We start from the raw sequence: 24,667 nt of genomic DNA on the forward strand, positions 1-24,667 counted from the left end.
CAAATATGATTTTTAAAAAATAATTTAACTCACATCAAATGAAAATTGATTTCTTATAAATTTCAGTAATAAATTTTAGAAAATGTTGAAATTACAGCATTTTTCTTATAAAAAACGATTTTATAAAAAAATACCATATTTTCATTTCATTCCTAAAGTTATTTAGCTCATGTATTGATTTAATTACTACAAAATGTGTTAAAACATATGCACCAACAAATTGTTCCAAATGTTTACAATGAAATTATTTTTTAATCGATTATTTATTTCCAACATAAAATATATAATTATTGCAACATGAAATTACTAAAATAATATAAGATTGTTTGTAACATCAGAATATTTAATTCATTTGATAGAAAGAACAACATAATTTCTGTAAAAGGTAAAAGTTTTATAAAATTATATGATTTTGTTTACAATAAGTATTTACGTGCAGCATATTGGATTTCTTATTCGGATGGAAAGCAAAAATATTTTTAATAGTTTTATATTGTCAAATAATTTTTGAAAAGAACATAAAATAAAACAGATTTATTTTCTATATTTAACAAAACCTCACACAAAAAGAAAGTCAACATATCACAAATGCTGTGTTTTTTAAATGAAAGTATATTTTACAAAATCTGTTAGAACAGAAAAGTGTTTTTGGTTATCACTGACGTGATCTTAGTAAAAACTGATGAAATACAATATTTCATTACCAGAGTATATTGTAAAAATCTAGAATTTTATTAAAATTATTTTCTTTTATTAAATAAAATAAACCAACAATATATTTCGAAAATAAAATAAAATGAAAAATAAAAGTTTTCCAGTCAATATGAATAGACTGGACTTTATTTTTATAATAATAGCAAAAATATCCTTTTAACTGTATTGAAACATAAAGATAATAAAATAATATATGATTTTGTTTATAATAAGTATCCACATGCAACAAAATCAAAACGTGGATTCCATGAACAAAGCTTCTTTCTTAGAACTGCACGCCTGTGGAACTCTGTTCCGTCTGCCTGCTTCCCACCTGACTACAACTTGGATGTGTTAAAGTCCAACGTCAACAAATTCCTAATGAACTGCCCCCTTAAGTAAACACTTCATCAAATCTCCACACTAACGTAATGTACTTGCAATAACCCTTATACCTGAGTTGCTTCCGGGCCTTGATAAGTGGTGACCACTGTGTAAAAACAACAAAAACATATTGGATTTCTTATAAGAGACGAGAAAGATAATTCATAAGAATATGTTTTCATTTTAGTATACACATGTATATGTCGTGACATGTTCTTTCCTTGTAAATATTTCAATATATTTTGTTTCTGTTTATAAGAGTAACATATTTCACAATATGATTTCTAACCAGTATGCGTCCGCACCTGAATAACCTAGCTGGGTTCCTACTATATGGTTTCTCTTCAATATGAATCGCTTACTGGAATGATAGAGATCTTCCTAAGATTGCAGTTACTTTTAATTCCATACACGAGACCTTGGTATTTCATATTTTCAGACTTAACAAGAATATGGTTTCTTTTCAGTATGTGTTTGCACATGTCGTAACAAATATGTTTTCTTTGTAAAAGAAGTGCCACATATTTCGCAAGAATATGGTTTTTCTCCAGTATGTGTTCGCACATGTCGTAACATATTAATTTTCTTTGTAAAAGAAGAGCCACATATTTCACATGAATACGGTTTCTCTCCAGTATGTGTTCGCATATGGATGACCATAGTCTGTTTATCTGTAAAAGAAGTGCTACATACTTCACAAGAATATGGTTTATTTCCAGTATGCGTTCGCACATGTTGCACCATGTGATGCTTCTGTGTAAAAGAAGACCCACATACTTCACAAGAATATGGTTTCTCTCCAGTATGCGTTCGCATGTGTTGCAACATGTGCGATTTCTGTGTAAAAGAAGAGCCACATACTTCACAAGAATATGGTTTCTCTCCAGTATGTGTTCGCATATGAACGACCAATCCCGGTTTCCTTATAAAAGAAGAGCCACATACTTCACAAGAATATGGTTTCTCTCCAGTATGTGTTTGCACATGTTGCAACATATTAATTCTCTGTGTAAAAGAAGAGCCACATACTTCACAAGAATATGGTTTCTCTCCAGTATGTGTTCGCATATGACTGACCAATCCAGGTTTCCTTGTAAAAGAAGACTTACATAGCTCACAAGAATATGGTTTCTCTCCAGTATGTATTCGCATATGTTGCAACATATTATTTCTCCGTGTAAAGGAAGAGCCACATACTTCACAAGAGTATGGTTTCTCTTCCGGATGTGTCCGCATATGAATGGCTAAATCATTTTTATTTTTAAAAGAAGAGCCACATATTTCACACGAATATTGTTTATTTCCAGTATGTGTTCGCATATGTCGCAACATAGATCTTTTCTCTGTAAAAGAAGAGCCACATACTTCACAAGAATATGGTTTCTCTCCAGTATGTGTTCGCATATGAATGACCAATTGTGGTTTCCTTGTAAATGAATAACCACATATTTCACAAGAATATGGTTTCTCCCCAGTATGTGTTCGCATATGTTGCACCATAGTCTGTCTATGTGTGAAAGAAGAGCAACATATTTCACAAGAATATGGCTTCTCTCCAGTATGTATTCGCATATGATTGACCATAGTCTCTTTATGTGTAAAAGAAGAGCCACATACTTCACAAGAATATGGTTTCTCTCCAGTATGTGTTCGCATATGAATGGCTAAACATTGTTTTCTTGTAAAGGAAGAACCACATACTTTACAAGAGTAAGAGTTTTCTCCAATAAATGATTTAGTGTTCATTTTAAATATTTGATTTTTTAGTTTAATTAGTCTCTTTATGTTTTTTGTTTTTGAATCAGCAGAATGAATATAACGATTTCTGTTTAAATTTCATAATATTTACAATTTATATATTTGTCATGTTAAAATAGAAATATCTTTAATATAATATAATATATATATGAATTGTGTGCACACATGGTTAGGTCTACGAACTTCATGTCTACAGATCAATTAAAACAGAAAATATCTGATAAATCTGTGACTGTTTATTTTATAAGATATTTACAGCTAACACAAATGATGCAACGTATAATATAATAAACAGAATGCATATAAATATCTAAAACTTCAGTTAAACTATTTTTTGTGTAATAATTCTACATAACCGACAATTTTAGAGTTCAAATTCAGAAGTTCATATATGTTTTCTTTTTAATAATTTGGATGCCTGAAATACTGAATTTATTAAAATGCTCCAAGTGTATTAGTCACATGCAACCAAAAGTACATATGTTCTATGCATTCGGGACAATTATTCCAACGAGTGTTCCGTTTGTCAAGTCTAGGAGAAATATATATATATACATAGATTTTCACAATTCGTTTATATATAAATCATTTTCTGTGTATTTTAATGGATTGTTCTTACAAATCAACAATTTTTGCAGCTCCTTATTAAAGTTTTTATTATTGTACTATTCACTGCATTTATTAAACTGTCAATCAGTCCAATAATTATATGCAGTTGCAATAATTACTTCAACTAGTACCATATTTAATAAGCCTAAGAATAAAAGAAATGCATACTCAGTTGTCAAGATTTTTTCCATGTATTTTCATACAAGTCTATTTTATAAAAAAAAAAACTCGTATAGTTCAGAAGGATATTATTTTTCTTGTTTTCTGGCTTTTAACCTTGTGCAATTTGCATTGTATTGATTGCTGGATGTTCTGCAAAATAAAATGAAAAAAAATTTCCTTAAATAATATAATTTTATACATGTTTTTTTGAAAAATACTAAGATGTTTATGTGTATACACGGCTGCTTTTTAAATGGATAAATTAGAGAAAGAGATCCACATTGTGAGCTAAAAGCACAATTAAAAAATCATGCACAATTGTTTTTAAGAAGTCCTCCCATCTATTTTTGATTAAATTAAAAATATAATCAGGACATTTGTTGCAATAATTATCCATAAAGAAAATGAATTCTTTTTCATAGATATTAAACTTAATATCCACAAAATCTTCCTTAGTGATTTTGAAAATTTGTTTTTAAGAAAATTTCATAGTTTATAAAATATGGCTTAGTGGGGGATGCCCTTTTATCTACCCTGCAACCTCTCTCCCACAGAAGAGACGTTGCGAGCCTATCCTTGTTTTATCATTATTTCCATGGCAGGTGCTCGTCTGAACTCCAATCTCTGGTCCACCCCTGCTAATCTTTCACGAAAAACACCCGTCTAGCTGAATCCACTGTGAAAAATGTCCCCCACTCTTTATCTGTGCCAAAATCAAAACGTGGATTCCATGAACAAAGCTTCTTTCTTAGAACTGCACGCCTGTGGAACTCTGTTACGTCTGCCTGATTCCCACCTGACTACAACTTGGATGTGTTCAAGTCCAACGTTAACAAATTCCTAATGAACCGCCCCCTTAAGTAAACACTTCATCAAATCTCCACACTAACGTAATGTACTTGCAAAAACCCTTATACCTGAGTGGCTTCCGGGCCTTGATAAGTGGTGATCACTGTGTAAAAAAAATATGATTCTTTTGGAGAAGCCACAATTTTTTATTCATACTCTTTATTTTGAAAAACATTTTGACTAATGTTTCTTGATGAATCTAGTAGTTTTTTTGTCGCAAATAAATGTTTCAATCTGAAATGTTTGAAAATTCGAACAAACTGAAGAATATATAAATCACCATAATTTCTCTGATATAAAACATAACCAAATAAAAATTCATCTCTTTCAAAGTAAAAAATAGAAATATCTAATATGCATGTAATAAATCTGGGAATTCTTTTCCCATGCTTTATTAAACTTCTTCAATAAAATAAAAATAATGGAGTTTTGCCTTTAAACAAAAGTCAGATTTGCAGCATTCATTAGCGACATGTAGTGGAATGAAAAGGAGAAGAATTGCAGCCATATTTCTCCGCTAAGTAGAACATGCTGAAACACTATCGTTATTTTTAATGCTTCTACACCATATTAAGCAAGAGAATATGTTGGACTTGACAAAATCAAACTGTTCACATGATTACTCTTGGCATTACAATGCACTCATATACAGTTGGCAAATGAAAGTAAGGCTATAAGTTATAAACTGATAATTGTAAAAGCCCTGCTTAGCTTGGATCACCTGATGAAAATAAAAGCAGATTCTCTACCTCTAAGTTATAGGAAATTAAATTTAGTGAATAAACAGTTTCAGGATCAAATGCACCAAGCAAGCTGAACAATCATCTATATCAACAGACGACGATCCAATTAAAATGATACATTATTGTTGGGTGGCTTTTTACCATAAACTAAGCTCTGAGCTCCTGTATTGACAAGAAAAAATTTCACAGAAAAAATGGAAATGTCTAATATGCATGTAATAAATCTGAAAACTCTTTCCACGTGTTTTATTTTTTAAAACTGGAAAAATCTGGTAATTTTCTTCTCATACCTTTTTCATGTTTCACTATGTCATATATTTACCTGTGCTAAATAATTTTTTAAATGGTTTTCACTTAAATAAAAAATGAATAAAATGATTTTGAAGAAACAATAAAACCGTTTCAAATTAATGCAACAGTTTTATCCGTATTAATAATAACAACATTAAGTGGAAGATTAAAAATGTAATAAACCGAATGATGAGACAAAGAAATAAAAGTTATAATATTTGACTTTTATACAATTTTCATAAATATTAAACTAAATATCAACAAAAGCTTGAAACACTTTTTGATTAATGTTTCTCGATACATGAAAAAAATCTAGCAATTTTTTCAATGCTTTTGGTTCATCAATGCGAATGGTTGCAAATTCTAAGAAAGTGAAGAATATAGAAAAAATATAAATATCTAATATGCATGTAATAAATATGAAAACTCTTTTCTCATGTTTTATTCAATCTTTTCATGTCATAATATATTTCATTAGTTCATATATTTACCTGTACTAAATAATTTTTAAATGATTTTCACTTAACTCAAAAAAGAATAAGAATAATTTTGAAGAAATAATGAAAACGTCTCAAATTTATGTAAGTTTTATCCGTATTAATAATAAGATTAAGTGAAAAATTAAAAATGTAATAAACAATCATTATTGATGAGAAATATTTTAGCATACTTTAATAAAATATTAAAGAAACATAAGTTATACTATTTGTAGTTTTATGACTTGATTACTTTATTAAAATTAGCTTTATTTATAAACATATTCAAGTTGATTACCATTTAATCTAATATATAAATCTCACTATGTGTGTGTGTCTGTCTCCATTATACAAGTTGATTATCATTTAATTTTATATATTATTTTAGTTGATGAAATTCAATTTTTTCATGAAAATAAATTTTTGTGTATCATTTGCAATACTGTTGACTAAAGATAAAAACACAAGGAATTTCATGATTATGGAAGAAACACTGATGATTTAATGATTTTATATTATAGAACAAACACTGCAACTTTACAGATTTTATGGTCTGTTGATGTAGCATTATAATACACTATCGTCCTGTAGAAGTTAAAACTATCTCAATAAAGTCAATTGTGGTTTCTTTGATTTTCTTTCTATAGAATGAACTATGGAGATTTCATGAAATTCAGTACAAATTTTGGCCCTGGATATGACCTTAAACTATATCCAGTGGTGAGGCCCCAGCTTGCGAGCTTTGGGGAGTGTGGAGCCACCCTTTAATTACCATTACTCCCAGGTCCACTCTGACCCGGAGTGGTAGTACCTGTTAGGGTCCCAACTATGGGTTAAATAGAAACTGATTTGAAAACAACAAATATATTCTATTAAAAATTATTCTTCCAAATCTTTAGATTCGGCATTAAATAACCCGAAAAGGGTTGATATGCCGTAAAACAAAAACAACCAACCAACATCAGTACAAATTTTCAAGTTCAAGATAAACCTAAATAATTTTAAAGGTAAGATCTCCCAAAAGTTGTTAAAATACTTAAAATGAAAACAGTATTTCCAAAAATAGAACTAAGTATAAAGTATCAATCCATATTTCAAAAATTTAGAAATATAACCTTATTATTATTTTTTATAATTTATATTATAAAAACTTTAAGGTTCCCTCTTTTTTTTTGTTTAAAAAATATTACAGAAATTAATAATTTCTGAGCAGAACATTCATAAAGTTTGTGGTGCTCAAATTAATTGACTTTACAAAAATTTATAATTAAAAAAAATAAAATTCACACAATTAAAATAATCTTTAAAGAAATAATGAAAACTAAACATTTTTACAAATAGAAAATAATTACCAGATATTTATAAAATCTGGGAAACTTAAGCAGTATGTTTTTTTTAAAGGTTACGAACCTACACTTGAGGATTTTGACCATAGATATAGGCAGTTCAAATTTTGTGGAATAGGTCTGAAAAAAATAATCAATCAAATTATTTTAGTGTAATGCAATAAAATGTTGTGAATCATTCTAATTTCTCATTGTTATAAATGTATTCAAAACATTTAAATTTTTTATTGTATTTTTAACACCAAAACAATAAATGCTACATTGTTCATGTTGCAACTGATAAGAACATTCATAAAAATTATGGTGATCAAATTAATTGCCTTACAATAATCTATAACTGAAAACAATTAAATAAACACACCCAATTAAAATAATCATTAAAAACTTAAAGAACACTAAACATTTTTTAAAATAAAAATAATCAACTGATATTCAAAAACTATTTGAACATTAAGCAGTCTCTTTTCTTTAAAAGGTACAAAAATATGCTTTAACATTTGGGCTATAGATATATGCAGTTGAAATTTATATGCAGTTGAAATTTATATGCAAGTAAAATTTATATGCAGTTGAAATTTATATGCAGTTGAAATTTATATGCAGGTAAAATTTATATGCAGTTGAAATTTATATGCAGTTGAAATTTATATGCAGTTGAAATTTATATGCAGGTAAAATTTATATGCAGGTAAAATTTATATGCAGTTGAAATTTATATGCAGATAAAATTTATATGCAGTTGAAATTTATATGCAGTTGAAATTTATATGCAGGTAAAATTTATATGCAGTTGAAATTTATATGCGGGTAAAATTTATATGCAGGTAAAATTTATATGCAGTTGAAATTTATATGCAGTTGAAATTTATATGCAGTTGAAATTTATATGCAGTTGAAATTTATATGCAGGTAAAATTTATATGCAGTTGAAATTTATATGCAGTTGAAATTTATATGCAGTTTAAATTTATATGCAGATAAAATTTATATGCAGTTGAAATTTATATGCAGTTGAAATTTATATGCAGTTGAAATTTATATGCAGTTAAAATTTACTTGTAAATAAGTGTGTAAAAGTAATAAATCAAATAATTTTAATATAAGATGTGAGGAATTATGTAAAAACTATATTAAAAAATGTCTAGTATAAAAGTATTATACAAATTAATTACTACAGTATTACTAAAAAATATTCCATATAATTAAATTATTCTTAGACAAAACAATAATCCAGGGTGTTGTTGCTGACCATATATATAAACAACATGACATTAATGCAAGTGAACCCAAAGTGTTCATCTTTGGATATTTATTTTTCCAGATTTTTATTAACGAATTCCTTGATGCAATTGAGTTTCAGATAAATATTTACTAATTACTCCATGTTGTATTCTCGACATGTGGGGAAAAGAAATTCACACATAAAACACTCACACTAATAGGTTATAACTTGACATCTAGTTTATACAAATTCTATTAAAATTGCATAATTACTAATATTACCCGGTATTTGCATAAAATCTCTATAAAATTCTGTCTTTACAAAGAAATTGGAAGTATAGGGTGACTCCAAAATATGCCACTCTTAGAATAGTTAATAGCATTTGCAATCCTTTCTGCAATCCAACCGTATTTGATACAAATCAAATAGACTGTTGAACATTTTGGTGGACAAGGCAGGTTTAGACTAAAGTTCAGTTTTAGAAAATATGGTTGGATTTCAGAACCGATTGTGAATTTTATTAAGGATTTCATGAGCGGTATAGTTCATTTGGGGATGGGGAGGACAGTATTTGCAACAACCATCTCAGCCAATTGAAAGATGATTTTAAGAAACATTTGATTCTGTGACTCTGATATCAAGGAGAAAATGTAGGTTGTTCTTTATTGGAACCTGAATGATCGAATTGAGATTTTAGTTGTGGACGAAAATTGACTGATGACTTGACCAACACTACAGCAAGTAATTAAAAGCCTCGGACATCAATAAATGCGTAGGAAATATGTTAGCTTTTTTAAAATTCATTAATGATGATTATAAAAAATACTAGCAGGCCGCAATGATGACCAAATACTCAATAATTACGTCTAGTTTTTAGTTGAATGAGCCGATAAATAGATGAGATTTATTGCTTAAGAGAAAAAGCTACTTTCCTTTAAAAGCTATGAGAAATTATTTTTACAAGCTATTATCATTGCTAATAGCAGCTTACGTGAACGTCTATCACTTAAACTACTTACAATCTCATTTAACATAAAATCTAATAAACTAACAAGAAATAGAATCAAGTTAACAGGAAATAAAACCAATTTAACAGGAAATAAAACCAATTTAACAGGAAATAGAATCTATTTAACGTTATAAAAATCAATTTAACAAGAAATAAAATTAATTTAACAGGAAATAAAACCAATTTAACAGGAAATAGAATCTATTTAACGTTATAAAAATTAATTTAACAAGAAATAGAATCAATTTAACAGGAAATAAAACCAATTTAACAGGAAATAAAACCAATTTAACAGGAAATAGAATCTATTTAATGTTATAAAAATCAATTTAACAAGTAATAGAATCAATGTAACAGGAAATAAAATCAATTTAACAGGAAATAGAATCAATTTAACGTTATAAAAATAACATGAAATAAAATTAATTTAACAAGAAATAGAATCAATTTAACAGGAAATAAAATCAATTTAACATGAAATAAAATTAATTTAACAGGAAATAAAATCAATGTAACATGAAATAATATCAATTTAACAGAAATAAAATTAATTTAACGTTAAAAAATCAATTTAACAGAAATAAAATTAATTTAACGTTAAAAATCAATTTAACTAGAAATAAAATCAATTTAACAAGAAATAAAATCAATTTAACAAGAAACAAAATCAATTTAACAAGAAATAAAATCAATTTAACATGAAATAAAATCAATTTAACATGAAATAATATCAATTTAACATAAAATAAAACCAATTTAACGTTAAAAAATCAATTTAACATGAAATAATATCAATTTAACATGAAATAAAATCAATTTAACGTTAAAAAATCAATTTAACATGAAATAAAATCAATTTAACATAAAATAAAATCAATTTAACGTTAAAAAATCAATTTAACATGAAATAAAATCAATTAAACTTTTACAGATTTCTTGTCCGAAAACATCTGCAAAACATTAGGAGATGAATTGTTTATAGTAGAAGTTTCGAACAGTCTACATTAATTGTGTATCGTTAATTGTGCTGGTGACATCTTCATATTACCAATAAGTTATTAAAAGATCGTTAGTAGAAAATGACGAACAACAATCTCCTTCAGTAGCCTCAGTATTTAAAGCTGTTCATCTTGGTATCTGCTCCTGATAGAAATAATCAATCGTTATGTCATTTAAAGAATAAAAATAATAAAAATGAAGATGGAGACATCATTTCAATTTGTTTGAATATTCAGATGTAGTCAATTACGGCTTAGATGATGAAATATTATTCATGCTGCATACCTGACAGATGGGGTGCAATGCTGATTTGAATGATTATGCTTGTAAAGAAGGGTCGTAAAAAACTATAAATTACTAAAAGAAAGCTGCTCAATTTCTTTTATAATTTTTGCTGTTTTCCTGTCACCTTTTTTCCACAACAAACTTTAATAATAAAAAAGCAAATATTGCATATAAACACTTAAATTTGCTGTTGACAAACTGCATTTTCCACAAATTGATAGGATAGATAATATTGGTCTCAATAAACTTAATCGTTTGCATGGCAGGAAAATGGTCAGATGAGATTGGGTAGAGTTAGCACTGAAAGGATCAACTTAAAGTCATAATAGCAGAAACAAGCTAATCAAATATCTTGATTCCAGTAAAGCAACTGACCCTGACGGCATTCCTATTATAGTGCTAAAAAAGCTTCCACCAGAACTGTAAAAGAGTAATAAAAAATGTAAGAGAGCTATATGCTCAGTCCGTTAAATCCAAAGTAGCTGATCAGGGGTTTGGTTCCCACAAGTTTCGGCAAATAACAAATAGGATCCTGAACAGAAGTGTGCGTTCTATCCCAACCATTATCAATAGACCTGAGCTCATCTCATCAGCATCAGACATGGCCAAACTATTTGCCAAGAACTTTACAGCTAATCCTACCCTATGCAACGAAGGCTATCAACTCCCCATATTTCCTTCTATAACACAGAACACGCTAGGTAACATACAAATATCTGTGCATGAGGTCGCCAAGGTAATCAAGAACCTGGATTCCAGTAAAGCAACTTGCCCTGACAGCATCCCAATTATAGTGTTAAAAAAGCTTCAACCTGAACTTGCTCCCATACTTACAAAGCTGTTTAAGCGCTATCTTAAGGAAAATTGCTTCTTAACACCCTGGAAAACCTCGTCAGTATGCCAAATATTTAAGAATTCAGGTGATCAGTCATCTCCCTCTCAGTATAGACTTATAAGTCTCCTGTGTGTCATGAGTAAATTGCTGGAATCTATGTTTGATAGAGAAGTAGTCAACCATTTCAGCAAATAACAACTTCTTAGTGACATACAATATGGTTTCTGTTCTGCTAGATCTACAGCAGATGTGTTTACGGTTATATCGCATAGGATTAGGGAATATCTTGACAGAGCTTCCTTTCTAGGGCAATTGCTCTTGACATATCAAAGGCTGTTGATAGAGTATTGCATAAAAGTCTACTTCACAAGATCTCCAGTTATGGGATAGCTGGAAATGTTTTTTCAATTATTAAATCATTTCTATCAGAAATCAGAAGCTCGAAGTATTAATGCTGGAGTCCCTCAGGGTTCCATTCTGGGCCCAACTTTCTTCCTACTCTACATCAATGATCTTCCAAATCATATCCTTAGATCATCTGGAGATATTTATACTGATGGCACTACCATCGACGACAGTACATCAAAGACTGTAAACGACCAAGTTCTCTCTGATTCTCTCTCTTCTGATCTTGATCTTGAATGCGGAAAGAGGTAGTTGCTTACTTTTAATGCATCTAAAACCAAGCTTTTGTCTTTACATCATCAACTCTCTGATGCCCATCTAGCATCAATTGAAATGAATGGCTCTCGTCTTGGGGAGGCTCCATGTTTTGACAAGTTCCTGGGCTAGACTATTACTCCTAATCTGAAATGGAAACGTACATGAAATCTGTTGCCAAGGTTGCTGGAAAAATGGTTGGATCCGTCTATCGATCCAGTAGATATCTTACTGCTGATGCAATTCTCTACCTATATAAGAGCCAGGTACGTCCAAGGATAGAGTACTGTTGCCACATCTGGGCAGGAGCTGCTATAAAGAGCTTATCCTGCCTTGACAGAGTTCAAAATAGACTTCGTAACCTAATGAGGAATGCCCTTTTCTCTTCCCTGCAACGTCTTTCTCACAGAAGAGAAATTGTGGCCTGCCTCAGCTTTATCGTTACTTTCATAGCAAGTGTTCGTCTGAGCTCCAATCTATGGCCCCTCATCGCCAAACTTTCACAGGAAACACTCGTCTAGCTGAAAACACTATCAATAATTTCCCCCACTCTTTATCCATGCCTAAATCTAAACATAGAATCCATGAACAAAGCTTTTTTTTTTTTAGATCTGCACACCTGTGGAACTCACTTCCATTTGCCTGCTTTCCGGCTGACTATAATATGGTCGTCTTCAAGTCCAATTAAAACAAGTTCTCTTAAGTAATCCAATTTACCAAATTTCCACTACTTACAATTACTACCTTACTATCCCATTGACCACTGCATACATATAACCCTTATCCTCGAGTGACCTCTGGGCCTTGATAAGTGGTGACTCCTTTGTAAAAACAAAAAACCGGTTCACAGTAGTTTTCAAGTGAATAATCCTTAGGCATGTAGTAAGAGAATCACAATAAAAAGGAACAGGTTAATAGTGGTTAATAAATGCTGAATATTTTTTGACAAATGGTAGATTAACGTAAAGTTATTCAACTGCAGGTATTCTAATAGTCATCTCTGAATGCATATATCATGCATTGAATAAGGTAGGGTGTAGCAGAATTAGCAATAACCAAAATGGGGAGAAATAAAGAGCTTACTTCAGATACATCTGTTGTGTTGTGGGCTGAGCGGAAGAGAGAGTTTCAAGATGGCGTCCATGGGTTTTTATTGGCATTGACCCCATGCAATTCTTGCAGAATTATGTCTGCTCTCGCGCGATTATACAAATATATAATTTCCTGCCGCTATAAAGGCAAGATGCTGGGAAGCAGTCAGGCAGTGTCCTGCAGATTGTGTGTAGGTGGTTCTGGCGGTTGGATTTTTCTTTGTGACGAACCACGAATCTGTGAGAAGCAAGTTTTCTTCTGCCTCCTTTTTTGTCCCCTTCTTCTTTCTCTACGGTCATTACAGCCAAGAAATCCCTCTTTTTAGAGGTGGCCGGTGCAGGGCGAAACAGACTATTTCCTATCTTTGTTCGTGATTTTTGCCGACTATATTTTGCTACATAGGGGAAGCTAAGGCAGTAGGCCTTGATAAATTCAAAGCGTTTGATGGAGTCTGGGATGAAAGTTTTCTCATGAAAATTAAATCGTACATTGTAACTGGGTGAATCATTAACATAATCAGCTCCTTCTTCTCGACAGTTGTACGTCTACACAACATGATATAAACAGAGGTGTGCTTCAGAGTTCGACCCTTAGACTTTTATTATTTCTGATATTCATTAGGAACTTGATAAAATTGTGTCTGAAATTAATATATTTACCGTGGACACCATAGTTATTATAGACATGATAGGAAAACTAATTTCCACATATACATGCAATGTACAAAACCTTAGAAAATTACTGGTAGTCTATGGTGGAATGAGGCATAAATAGCTGCAATGTACAAAACCTTAGAAAATTACTGGTAGTCTATGGTGGAATGAGGCATAAATAGCTGGTAACATGTATTGCTGAACTGGTTTCGTTTAAACTATCAGCATAACATCAACAGGCAACATGAATTGGAACAAATAGATTGCGTTTTTAGTACTTAAAATAGATCTTTAGAAAATGTTTATTATATCCTGTGATCTCTATTCTATCTATATAAATAAAATGAACTCATTTTTTCCCCTCCGACTTTGACCTTAATAGGATTAAAAATCATGAGATTACATGCAAATATAATGCATACAGACTGTCGCACATGGTATATTCCTATATTTTTTCCAGTGAGAGTCCACTGCCAAAATCGCTTAGATTCAATGGAAGTTGCAACGTCTTTTTTTCTCTATTAGAATCCTCCTTTCTCCTCTCCCCATTTACACCGCAGCAGATGCGTTTACAAGGAACAGTACGAGGAAACACACTGGTTTGGAATCGTACAAGGTTACTTATGCCGTTTTTTTTTCAATCTTTTTCCCCTGATTTACGCTTTCTGTTTTTTCCATAATAAAATAGAAATAAAAAAAATTACAAGAAAACACAAAAACGTGATTACTATTGTTTTCTTTTCGTTAGTGTAGGATGCTTTTACTTCCGGTTTTAACGGCTCTAACCGTGAAATCTAACTATGACCTTTATTTCGTAGTATTTTCAACTCAACATTTATTTTTACACAAAGATTACAACGCAACGATATCGTGAATTCACTTGCATTACACTTAAATTAAAATTAAAACAAATAAATTCATTTAGAATTCGAGAAAAAAACATTCATTTAGTGTGATGTGATAAGGTGTATCAGAATTTTTGTAGGTACTTTTGACACCCCTAACACGAAACTGCGAATAAAATATAAAAAAACTCGTAATTTCTCTTTTAAAAGTGGGTTGTTTATTTTCTTTATGGATTATACTTCCAAAATAAACTTTTAAAGTTGTTTTAAAAGTAATAGAAATATTTTTTTTATTTTTTAACAAAACAGTAATGAATTTTACGAACTCAATATTTTTCAATTTTTAAACTTTAAAAATCTATCAATATTTTTCTATTGATTCTATTTTTACGATATTTTCAGGGTCAATGTGAAATTTTATGCTCTTTCCAATAAACCGAATATAATATTTTAGACAAACGTTTTTTTTTAAATTCACGCCCCCCCCCCATTTTCAAATTTCTATTAAAAAGTAAATAATCAATTTACTCACCAAAGTTTTATATATCACAAATTGAAGAGAAAAGGTCAATAAATAATATATTCAAATTTAAAACAAAAAAAGTAGTGTTTTTTAGAAATTTACCTGTAAAGTCCGAAGTTCAAAACCTTTTTTTTTTAAACCACGTTGTTTGTTTTTTCTTTTGTTTTTTTTTTTGAAATGAAACCTTGGTCCTTGCTCCTTTAATTGCAAAAAAAAAATTAGGGCTTGAATTACATTTTTCGAGTAGTTATAAGCTTGGAAAGACAGGGGGGGGGTCGAATAATTCACGCCTCCAATTTTGAAATGTCTATTAAAAAGTACATAATTAATTTACTCACCAAAGTGTTATATATCACAAATTGAAGAGAAAAGGTCAATAAATAATATATTCAAATTTAAAACAAAAAAAAAGTATTTTTTTTTTAGAAATTTACCTGTAAAGTCAGAAGTTTAAAACCTTTTTTTTTTTTTTAAACCCCGTTTTTTTTTGTTTTTGCTTTTTTTAATGCAACCTTGCTCCTTTAATTGAAAAAAAAATAGGGCTTGAATGACATTTTTCGAGGAGTTATAAGCTTGGAAAGACGGGGTCGAATCATTCACTATTTTCACGAAATTTCTGACACACTTAGTGATGTGACTACTGAAACTAAACCAAAACCAACTTCAATGTGGAAGCGGCATTGATATTTGACCGAATTTCCTTTTTGGTGCTAGTGCACTTACTGATCCGCGCTATTTTATAAATCGTATTTTCAAGTTTAATAAAAGTTTTATATGTATTTTTATTCAATTGTAGGGTTAAAGTATAGAATAGGTATGTCGGTTGCGTGACACTGCTGTCTGAACTTTCACTTTCTGGTTACCACTTGACGCGTCTTCTCTCCACTCCAAAACGAACTTCTGCAACTTTAGCTTTTCTCTCCCCGAATCCGACTTTTCTCTTCTACAAATACAACTTCTCTGCTCGCAATCTAACTTCAGAATGGTATTTATTTTCAGAAAATTTACAGAAAAATTTGGCACAAGGCCGAAGATGGGGGAGGGAAAAGGACGGTCTTCTCTGACTAGTGCTAACTGATCTAACCTAACTAGTTCCTACTTTCACTCTACTTACACCATAATACCACATTCATACTATACATCCATCAGCGTATACATCCTTCATCAATCACCATAAGAACATCATACCATGATAACCTAATTAAAACCCATAAGAAAGGGGGGGTTTGGGAAGATAAAATTTTTATATACAAGATACAAATGAGGTATTTACAATGTTAGTAACAAAAGACCCCCCGTTGTTAAACTATGGCAGATGCACCGATTCGCCAGTCGAAAGGGTGATGCGGGTCCGAACGCTTTATTTAAAAAACCTCTTACGAAAACTTCGAAAGGGAACCCGCATCTCTGGCGAATCAAGCGACCTGTCACCTAATTTGGGAGGGGAGTGGGGTTAAAAAAAAAACAAAAAAAAAAAAACGCAGGGACAAACTTAAAAGGGGCCTAATGATCGCTATCACACACTAGCTAGGTTATGAACAAAGAAGCCTAAATAATGGTCCTACTCTTGCCTATATCCTGACCTACTCTGGACTAAAAACGAGTCAGGGCTGACGTTCGTTCCTGTCACCCAAAATTCTTTTTCCTAAGGAACATCCAAGAACCAGTAAAGACTTGCTTCTCTCACCCGACACACACGCGCAACTGACACCCACCTTTCAACAAAGTCTGACGGAGAGAGTCTAACTCTCTCGGCCTTGATACGATCCTTTAAATAATGACGGAAGAGTCGTATAAGGTCGAGGGGAGCGAAGTCCTCAGATCCATAGACCACTTTCATACGTGTGTTCCAGATAACACCTCTCATCACAGCTAGCAAGGTCAAACACAAATCTTTTCTGAGCCTATCCGTTGTCGGAGCCCAATTGCTACAGACATTAATAGGAACCAAGGTTAATGAGGATGTGTTTAGTATGCGGACCATGAGACCTGTAACAAACTCAATCAGCGGCGCCACGATGCGACAATAAACGAAGGCGTGACATAAAGTCTTGTTCTCATCGCCGCACCGTTTACAAACAGGCGAATCCACCAAGCCAGCTGAGTGGAGTCTCTTACCGACCCATAGAGCATCCCGAATTACCAGCCAGGTCAGGGAAGCCTCGTCGTTAGTGAGGCATCCTGACCCAGGCGCCCAAGGCCAGATTGAGCGGAGCTGCTCCTTCATCAAAGGGAGCCTCCCACCGATGACATCCGTTACGGATCCCCTCACTAAAACCCGATATAATGCCTTTCGGGACAACAGCAGAGTGTTAGAGAGGCTTTCCTTCACTCTTAAGAGGGACTTCAGTGCGCGCCGGCACTCGCGATAGAAGGGACATTCACCTCGGGGCAACCTGTGTGCCTCCCCCTCGGAGTAGTGCACCCCTCTCAAAGCCGGGAAGGCTTTCTTGGTGTCCTCCATCCAGAGGCCACCGTTTTCCCTATCTTATGTGCATATTCGATCTAGGTAGTAGAGCCGTAGCGTGTATAGCCGAATCTCCACGTTTGGCATACCTAGACCGCCTTCAGAAGGATGTAGGTAGCAGACATCGCGACAGACCTTAGGGGCCCTTCCAAGCCATAAGAAGTTGAAAAGAGCCCTCTGCAAATATAGCAGTGTATCTGACAGGATTGGAAGCACTGATAGACGATAAATAGCGATTGGATAGATGTGAGTATTACACACCTCCGCTCGCCCCTTTAATGAAAGGTTTCTACTGATCCACCGTGAAGCTGCAGACCGTACCGCTTTCAGAACCTCCGACCAATTTTTCTCCAGCTGGAGGTCAGGACCAAACCAGACGCCAAGTATCTTGCAAGGCCCATCGCTCCAACTAAAGGGCCCCTGAAGGGGCATACCCCTCCAGGCACCAATGCGCAAACCCGAAGACTTGTCGCAGTTAATTTTGGCCCCTGTTACCGTTTCATACAATCTGATTTCTACACCGACGACACTAATCTCAGCACTGCTCGTTACAAGCACAGTTACGTCGTCGGCATAGGCGGAGTACTTCGCCTGGGCATCCACACCTGACAAAGTGATTCCGCTTAGGACTAGATTCACCCTTAGCCTGCGCAAAAATGGCTCGATCGCAAGCACATATAGCATGGGTGATAACGGGCACCCTTGACGAATAGAACGTGACAAACTGAAGGGTCTCGACCTCTTCCCATTTACTTCCACCATCACCGCGGGGTTAGCATAGAGAAGATGAACCCAAGAGCGAAATTGCGGGCCAAAACCGGCCGCCGATAAAACAGCCCCCAAGTACCGATGGTCAACCCTATCGAAGGCTTTGGACTGACCTAAATTGATCAGCGCGGCCTCAGTGTCGACTTTTTCTATCATCAGGTGTATCGAGTGCAAGTTATCCTGGATTGTCCTGCCCTTCACGGCACACGTTTGCTCGGGGCTAATAAGATGCGCCAGGACAAGCTGCAGACGATTTGCGAGAATCTTGGCCAAAATCTTTAACTCAGCGTTAAGCATTGTTAAGGGCCTGAAATTACCTTACCCATCCCCACCATCTTTGCTTTTACGGACAAGTTTTATCACACCCATGATAAAGTACTTGGGGATTGAGCCGTTCCTAAACCATGAGTTAAACAAAACCGTAAGTAGAGGGACAAAGATGTGCGACAACCTCAAATACACTTCGTAGGGAAGACCATCGATCCCCGGTGACTTATTAAGGCCGACCTGCTTTAAGGCTTCAATGACTTCATCCTCCGTTATGCCACCTTCGCACCTAGCCGCTTCGGTCGTCGAAAGACGAGAAAAGTCAGCCAAATAGGTGTCAAATTGTTCTAATGACAGACCGGGTTCCATGGAAAAAAGCTCCTGGAAATGGGATCTAAACGCCTCCAGAATACCCTGCTTTGTGGTCACGGTACGCCCGTCCGGCAATGTGACACGAGCGATGTGCCTATTAGCCGCTTGCCTAAGCTCCTCTGCACGCAGTTCAGCGGCCATGTTTGTTGCTTCCTGGGGCATTCTTTTTAACCTAGCCCTAATCGCTAAGGCTTGGTGCTCCTTTTCAGCAAGGGAGGCAAGCCGAGCCCTAATTATATTAACGCTAGCACTATCCCCCTCCTCCACCGCCCGATCTAGTCTAGACTCTAGTGTCACTTTAACTGCCCTAGAATCTAGATTGAGTCTTTTGCTAAAGTCAGCAGCAAAGGACCTAATGGCTTCCTTAACTTTTACCCACCACTTATTCCCAATAATTGCCCTCGTCAATTCCCGCTGTAGGGTTAGTAATAGCCCGTCAAGGAAGCCCTTCACATCGAACAACGACGTGTTGAGCTTCCAGTAACCGGCTAATCTAGGCTTAGGTCTATCTAAGTTTACCCGTACACGAACAAGTCTGTGATCCGAGTAAACTATGTTGTGGAAACTTGGACAATCCAATACTCCTACGTCGACTCGCCTAACTAAGAACCGGTCGATATAGCTCGAGAGCTGTATCGAATCGGAGCCGCCTCTACCTGTCCAAGTCCACACTAAGTCACGGGGCTTTTCATTTCGGAATTTGTCGATAAGATCAAACTTATCCACAAATTCACGAAATAAAACAGCATCCCGATCTCTGTTAGTTCCCCTAGATGTTAACCCAAATCGATCTAACTCGGGATCCAGGACGGCGTTCCAGTCTCCCGCTAAGATAACCGTTCTGGAAACATCTATGAACTGCTCGATCCGCCGAAAAAAAACAGCCAGCTCAGAATGGCTATTGGGCGCATAAACCCCAATAAGACGTAATGCCCTACCCTTTATGGTAACATCCAAAACACATAGTCTTCCCTCCGGATCCAAGTAACACGGGTCACACGACGCATCTAGAGACCTTTTAACTAGCCAGGAAACCCCTCTCGAGCGAGAATTATAGTGCGCTGAGTAAGCCTCAAAGGTCCTAGACAATGCACTCAAATGGTCACCAGGAATAAGGTGGGTTTCCTGCACACAACAGATATCCACTCCGAGGTGCTGCAGGTCCAAACTCAAGCGCCATTTGCGCGAGTTGGCCCTTAGCCCTCGGACATTTAAACTAGCAAGCTTGAGATCCATGGTTGTGCCTTAGGGTTGAGAACCAGGAACGAAGATCGCGGTCGTGAGCATGCCGACGGCTCTCGTGAGGAAATAAGTACCCATCGCAGTATCGATGAGTCCGTCACGAGAGATACCGCCGACATGCAGGGGATAGGTTAGTTTTACTATCCTATACAGGGAGGGGTGCATTTTTACCGGGACCCTCCCAACAAAACATTTTTTTAGATTTTTAATATCTGTGTCTTTAAATATGGCTAGGGGAGGGGAAATATTGAAAGCCTTATTTGCCACCTCCAGCATTTGCCATAGGTCTTTTGCCTCTTCTTTTTTTTTAATTACTGTTAGTATGCGTCTAGCTTTAGGGAAATTGGTGGGGATGTCTATTAGCTTCCCCCCTACCTCCCTGAAATCAATTAGTTTGCTGAGGTCTGCACCTTTAAAGTTCTTGTTGTTATTTATGGCAGCTGAGTTTAAGATGCAAATGTCTTTTCCAGGGAGGTAGAGGGTCTTTTTTTTGTGATCAGGTGAGGGGGTAGTGTCCATGTCAGTATATGTGTTAGTAGGGTTAGTAGGGGTTTTTACTGGAGATACAGGAGGAGTATTATGAGGGGACTTAGAGGTGGCTGGTACAGGAGAGGGGGATTTATGTTTTTTAAGAGGACTTAGTGGAATTAGTTTAGGCATTTTGGAGGGGACAGGAGTTGTGACTGGAGGAGGCATTTTAAAAGGGGAAGGAGTTTTGGATGTTGCGGGGGACTGTGTAGTGATGAGTCTGGTATTTTTGGAAGGAGGTGACTTGCATGGGGATTGGAGTGTCTGTTTTTTGGTGTCCAGTTTTTTCTTCAGATTTACTATTTCTATGTATTTTTCTCTGCCTGGGTCATGTTGCAGCATAGCCTCTTCTCTCATCTGCTCGAGGGAAACACGTCCGGGGGTCTTTTTCCCAGGGGCGATCTGCCATGGTTCTCCTCTGAGGGTCTCGTCTTTGGTGTTGGTTGTTTCGCTGGTAGTTTGGTTGGGAACACTTTTTGGTGTGCTGGCTCCCAAATGCTCACCTATTATTTTCTTTGTGTTAGGAGTGGGCTTTTTTGATGGGCAATCTGATGTGAGATGTCCGATCTCACCACAGTGCCAGCATGTAGGTCGCCTGCCGGCCACTATGATGGGCAACTTTTCTTCACCCACCTCAAGGAAGAAGGGGATGCTTACGAAATCTTCCTTGTTCAGCAGTATGTCGAATGACCAGACCCCGTGGAATTCGTCAACTTCAATGTGTACCATTTCCCCAAACTTCAGGAAAAAGGCACCGAGGTGTTCGCCATCTACGTGGTGTGGTACATGGAAGACCGATACTGTCGTGCGTCGCTTCCCTAGGTATTCCGTCCTCAGGATGAATTACTGGGTAATTATTTCCTTTTGGGAAATAGTGAGGCACTCTTGTGATGAGTTAAAGAGTGCACTCCAGGTATTGTAACCTTTGCACTTCATGACGCGTAAAGGTCTAAGTCCTGCGGTTGCCAGTAGATTGATGATTATGTCCACGGTTGCTCTTATCACTTTCTTGGTCTTCCTGTCTACCACGAAAACTGTTAGGCACCTTTTCCTTATTTCATCCAATTTCGGGATGTTGACAATTAGTCCTGAGTCAGTAACTTGATCAAGGCATTGTTTTGCTTTCTCAACGAATTCAGTGACGTTAATATCGACTTTTGGGGGTTTTGTCCACGGGTTCGTCGTTGCAGCTGCGACGTTCTCCATCTCCATGGTGACGACAATAGGCGTTTGGCTCGCCGAAGCAGCCATAGCCGAACCGTTAAAAAGACGGTTAAAAAAAAAGTCCAAGAAAAAAGAAACAACTGTTAAAAATAACAGTAAAGACAAAGGAGGGAAAAAAGAAAGCGTCGTGTAGAAAAAAAACCGACGGTAATAAAAATAAAAGGTAGAAATCGCTGGTTGAATAACGCACAGGACAAGAGTCAATCTAACTTCAGAATGCCCTTCTTCCCCAAATCACTCCTCTTTTATCTCCAATCAGGAGCATCTCATTTGCATACCTTGTGGTCACCCTGTAGGCATATAAAGAAACAGGGCAGCCATTTTTGTTTCTTTCTTCTTCATTATGAACACGAGGTAAGCCACACAAAAACGCGGTCGGTTGTTCTTGTTTCTTTTTTCTTCATTTACACCACAAGGTACAAAAAACCCTCTCCAAGTTAAGAATGGCTTTTTAAATACTAATGTTATTATTTCAGCATGGATCAATAAGTGCACTAGTACCCACTTTTTAGTTAATTCATCACGTTTTCTTTTCTTTTCTTTTTTTTTTTTTTGCGCTTTCTCCTCAATGATTCGAGTTCGAGTCCCACCCACCTTCAAATTTTTATGGGTTTTTCAAACACACGGGCACCGGCACCGCCGGCGCCGGACCGTTCGTATTGCATCACGTTCATTTTATTTTTAATTGTTTTTTTTTTTTACAGTATTTTTTCTAAAAATAGTTTTAAAATTGTTTGTTTTCATAATATTTAAACAGGGTTATGACTTCGCTTTGTTTTCATTTTACCCCCCCCCCAAACCAGGCACGTCTCATGTATTATGGGCCGTTAGGGATTATGTTAGAGTACGTAATAATGTTAGGTAATTGCGAGGTTTTCAATCTACAAATAATTTTCAAGGCACGTAAAAAAAAAAAGAAAAGAAAGAAACTTTAACAACAAAATTAAACAATAAAAACCCGATTAGAGTGATTTCTATAGTACCATTCTTCGTTTATATGCAACCATGGAATGTTGACTCATTTCTCTATTAAAACAAAGGCAATCATAATGGTTTCGACGCGTCTCTGTAGTAAAAAAAAAGGGAATCAAAATGTAATAAAAAAGAGCTTCGGGTTTGTATTACTGTACACATAGATTCGAAAAAGTTGTTAAAAAAGAAATATATAACAAATAAATATTATCAAAGGCAAGATAAGTTACTTTTCTACCAAACTGGATATAATTTTCGTGTTTTTATTCAATTTAACATATTTATTCAGCTCGAAAAGCATACAGTGTTTACCGATGTATTGGAAAATTCAAAATGGCGGCCGACTCTCTCTTTAACACGGTAAGTTCGGAAAAAGGTGTAATAAATAATAAACTAGACAAAATACTGTTAGAAATTCGCTCAATATATGTTACTGTGACATAACTTGACATATATTCGGTGGTTTTTTAATAGTATTTTGTCTAGTTTATTAATTATAACACCTTTTCCCGAACTTACCGTGTTAAAGAGAGAGTCAGCCGCCATTTTGAATTTTCCAATACATCGGTAAACACTGTATGCTTTCCTAGCTGAATAAACATGTTAAATTGAATAAAAACACGAAAATTATATCCAGTTTGGTAGAAAAGTAATTTATCTTGCCTTTGATAATATTTATTTGTTATATATTTCTTTTTTTTACAACTTTTTCGAATCTATGTGTACAGTAATACAAACCCAGAGCTTCAAAAATATTTGAATGAATAAATACTTACTTTTTGTCTGGTAATCTGTTTTTAACAAAGAAACGATTATAAGATTAGTTAATTTAAACGAGACGAGTTTGACGGGTGGAAGTCAACATTTTAAGATGGCGACCGGAAAAGCAAGTTCGCAGAAAATTGAAATTTTTTTTTTTTTTCCATTTTATTGTGATTTCATTTTTTTTTTTGTTTTTGTTTTGTTTTTTGTAATTTTTTTATGATTTCAAGTGTTGTTTTATTCTATTTTGGTACTTGTACAGTTTAATCAATACATTTAATAAAATGAAAATATCGAAATAAAGGTTATATTGTACGTATCCGTTTTGGACTGAAAAAAATACTCAATCGAGTATTTTTTTTTTTTCCAGTGGAAAAACAGATTTTTATGACAGCGCGTTGTAGGTAACCATCTTTGAATATTTTAAACACGCCAATGAGAGATAACTCAGTTCAAAGCGCCGACACTCCCACCCCATCTTTAATACTAGCTTTTAGCCTTTTCTTCCTAAAAAATCGCACGATTTGCTCGGTCTGATAACAAATTGCTTTTGTTTTTCGGCGTAAAAAAAGAAAAAAAGAAAACTACCTAATGAAATTTGGTAAAAATATTTTCGGAGGACTTCATTCCA

The 24,667-nt window shown here is 34.4% G+C and overlaps 1 protein-coding gene across 2 annotated transcripts; it reads right to left on the bottom strand.

Annotated features, from left to right (window-relative positions):
- Nucleotides 1–543: 543 nt before the first annotated feature.
- LOC145269741 (uncharacterized) lies at nucleotides 544–24,538 on the bottom strand. 2 transcript variants are annotated; one of them, XM_080125466.1, is made up of 2 exons: nucleotides 24,051–24,538; nucleotides 544–3,756 (listed from the first exon to the last, which is right to left on the bottom strand). In XM_080125466.1, exon 2 carries the CDS (start codon nucleotides 2,821–2,823, stop codon nucleotides 1,519–1,521), a length of 1,305 nt encoding a protein of 434 aa, XP_079981592.1. In that variant the 5' UTR covers nucleotides 2,824–3,756; nucleotides 24,051–24,538; the 3' UTR covers nucleotides 544–1,518. The 2 variants fall into 2 exon arrangements, with proteins under 2 accessions (XP_079981592.1, XP_079981593.1); XM_080125467.1 differs by lacking the exon at nucleotides 24,051–24,538 and adding an exon at nucleotides 7,376–7,433.
- Nucleotides 24,539–24,667: the final 129 nt, after the last annotated feature.

This window comes from Euprymna scolopes, chromosome 45 (genome assembly GCF_053919585.1).
Source record: "Euprymna scolopes isolate OS-2025 chromosome 45, ASM5391958v1, whole genome shotgun sequence".
Taxonomy (NCBI): Eukaryota; Metazoa; Mollusca; class Cephalopoda; order Sepiida; family Sepiolidae; genus Euprymna; species Euprymna scolopes.

Bases quoted from the DNA above. Each gene is read 5' to 3' on its own strand.
- LOC145269741 (XM_080125466.1), bottom strand. From the start codon at position 2,823: ATGAACACTAAATCATTTATTGGAGAAAACTCTTACTCTTGTAAAGTA.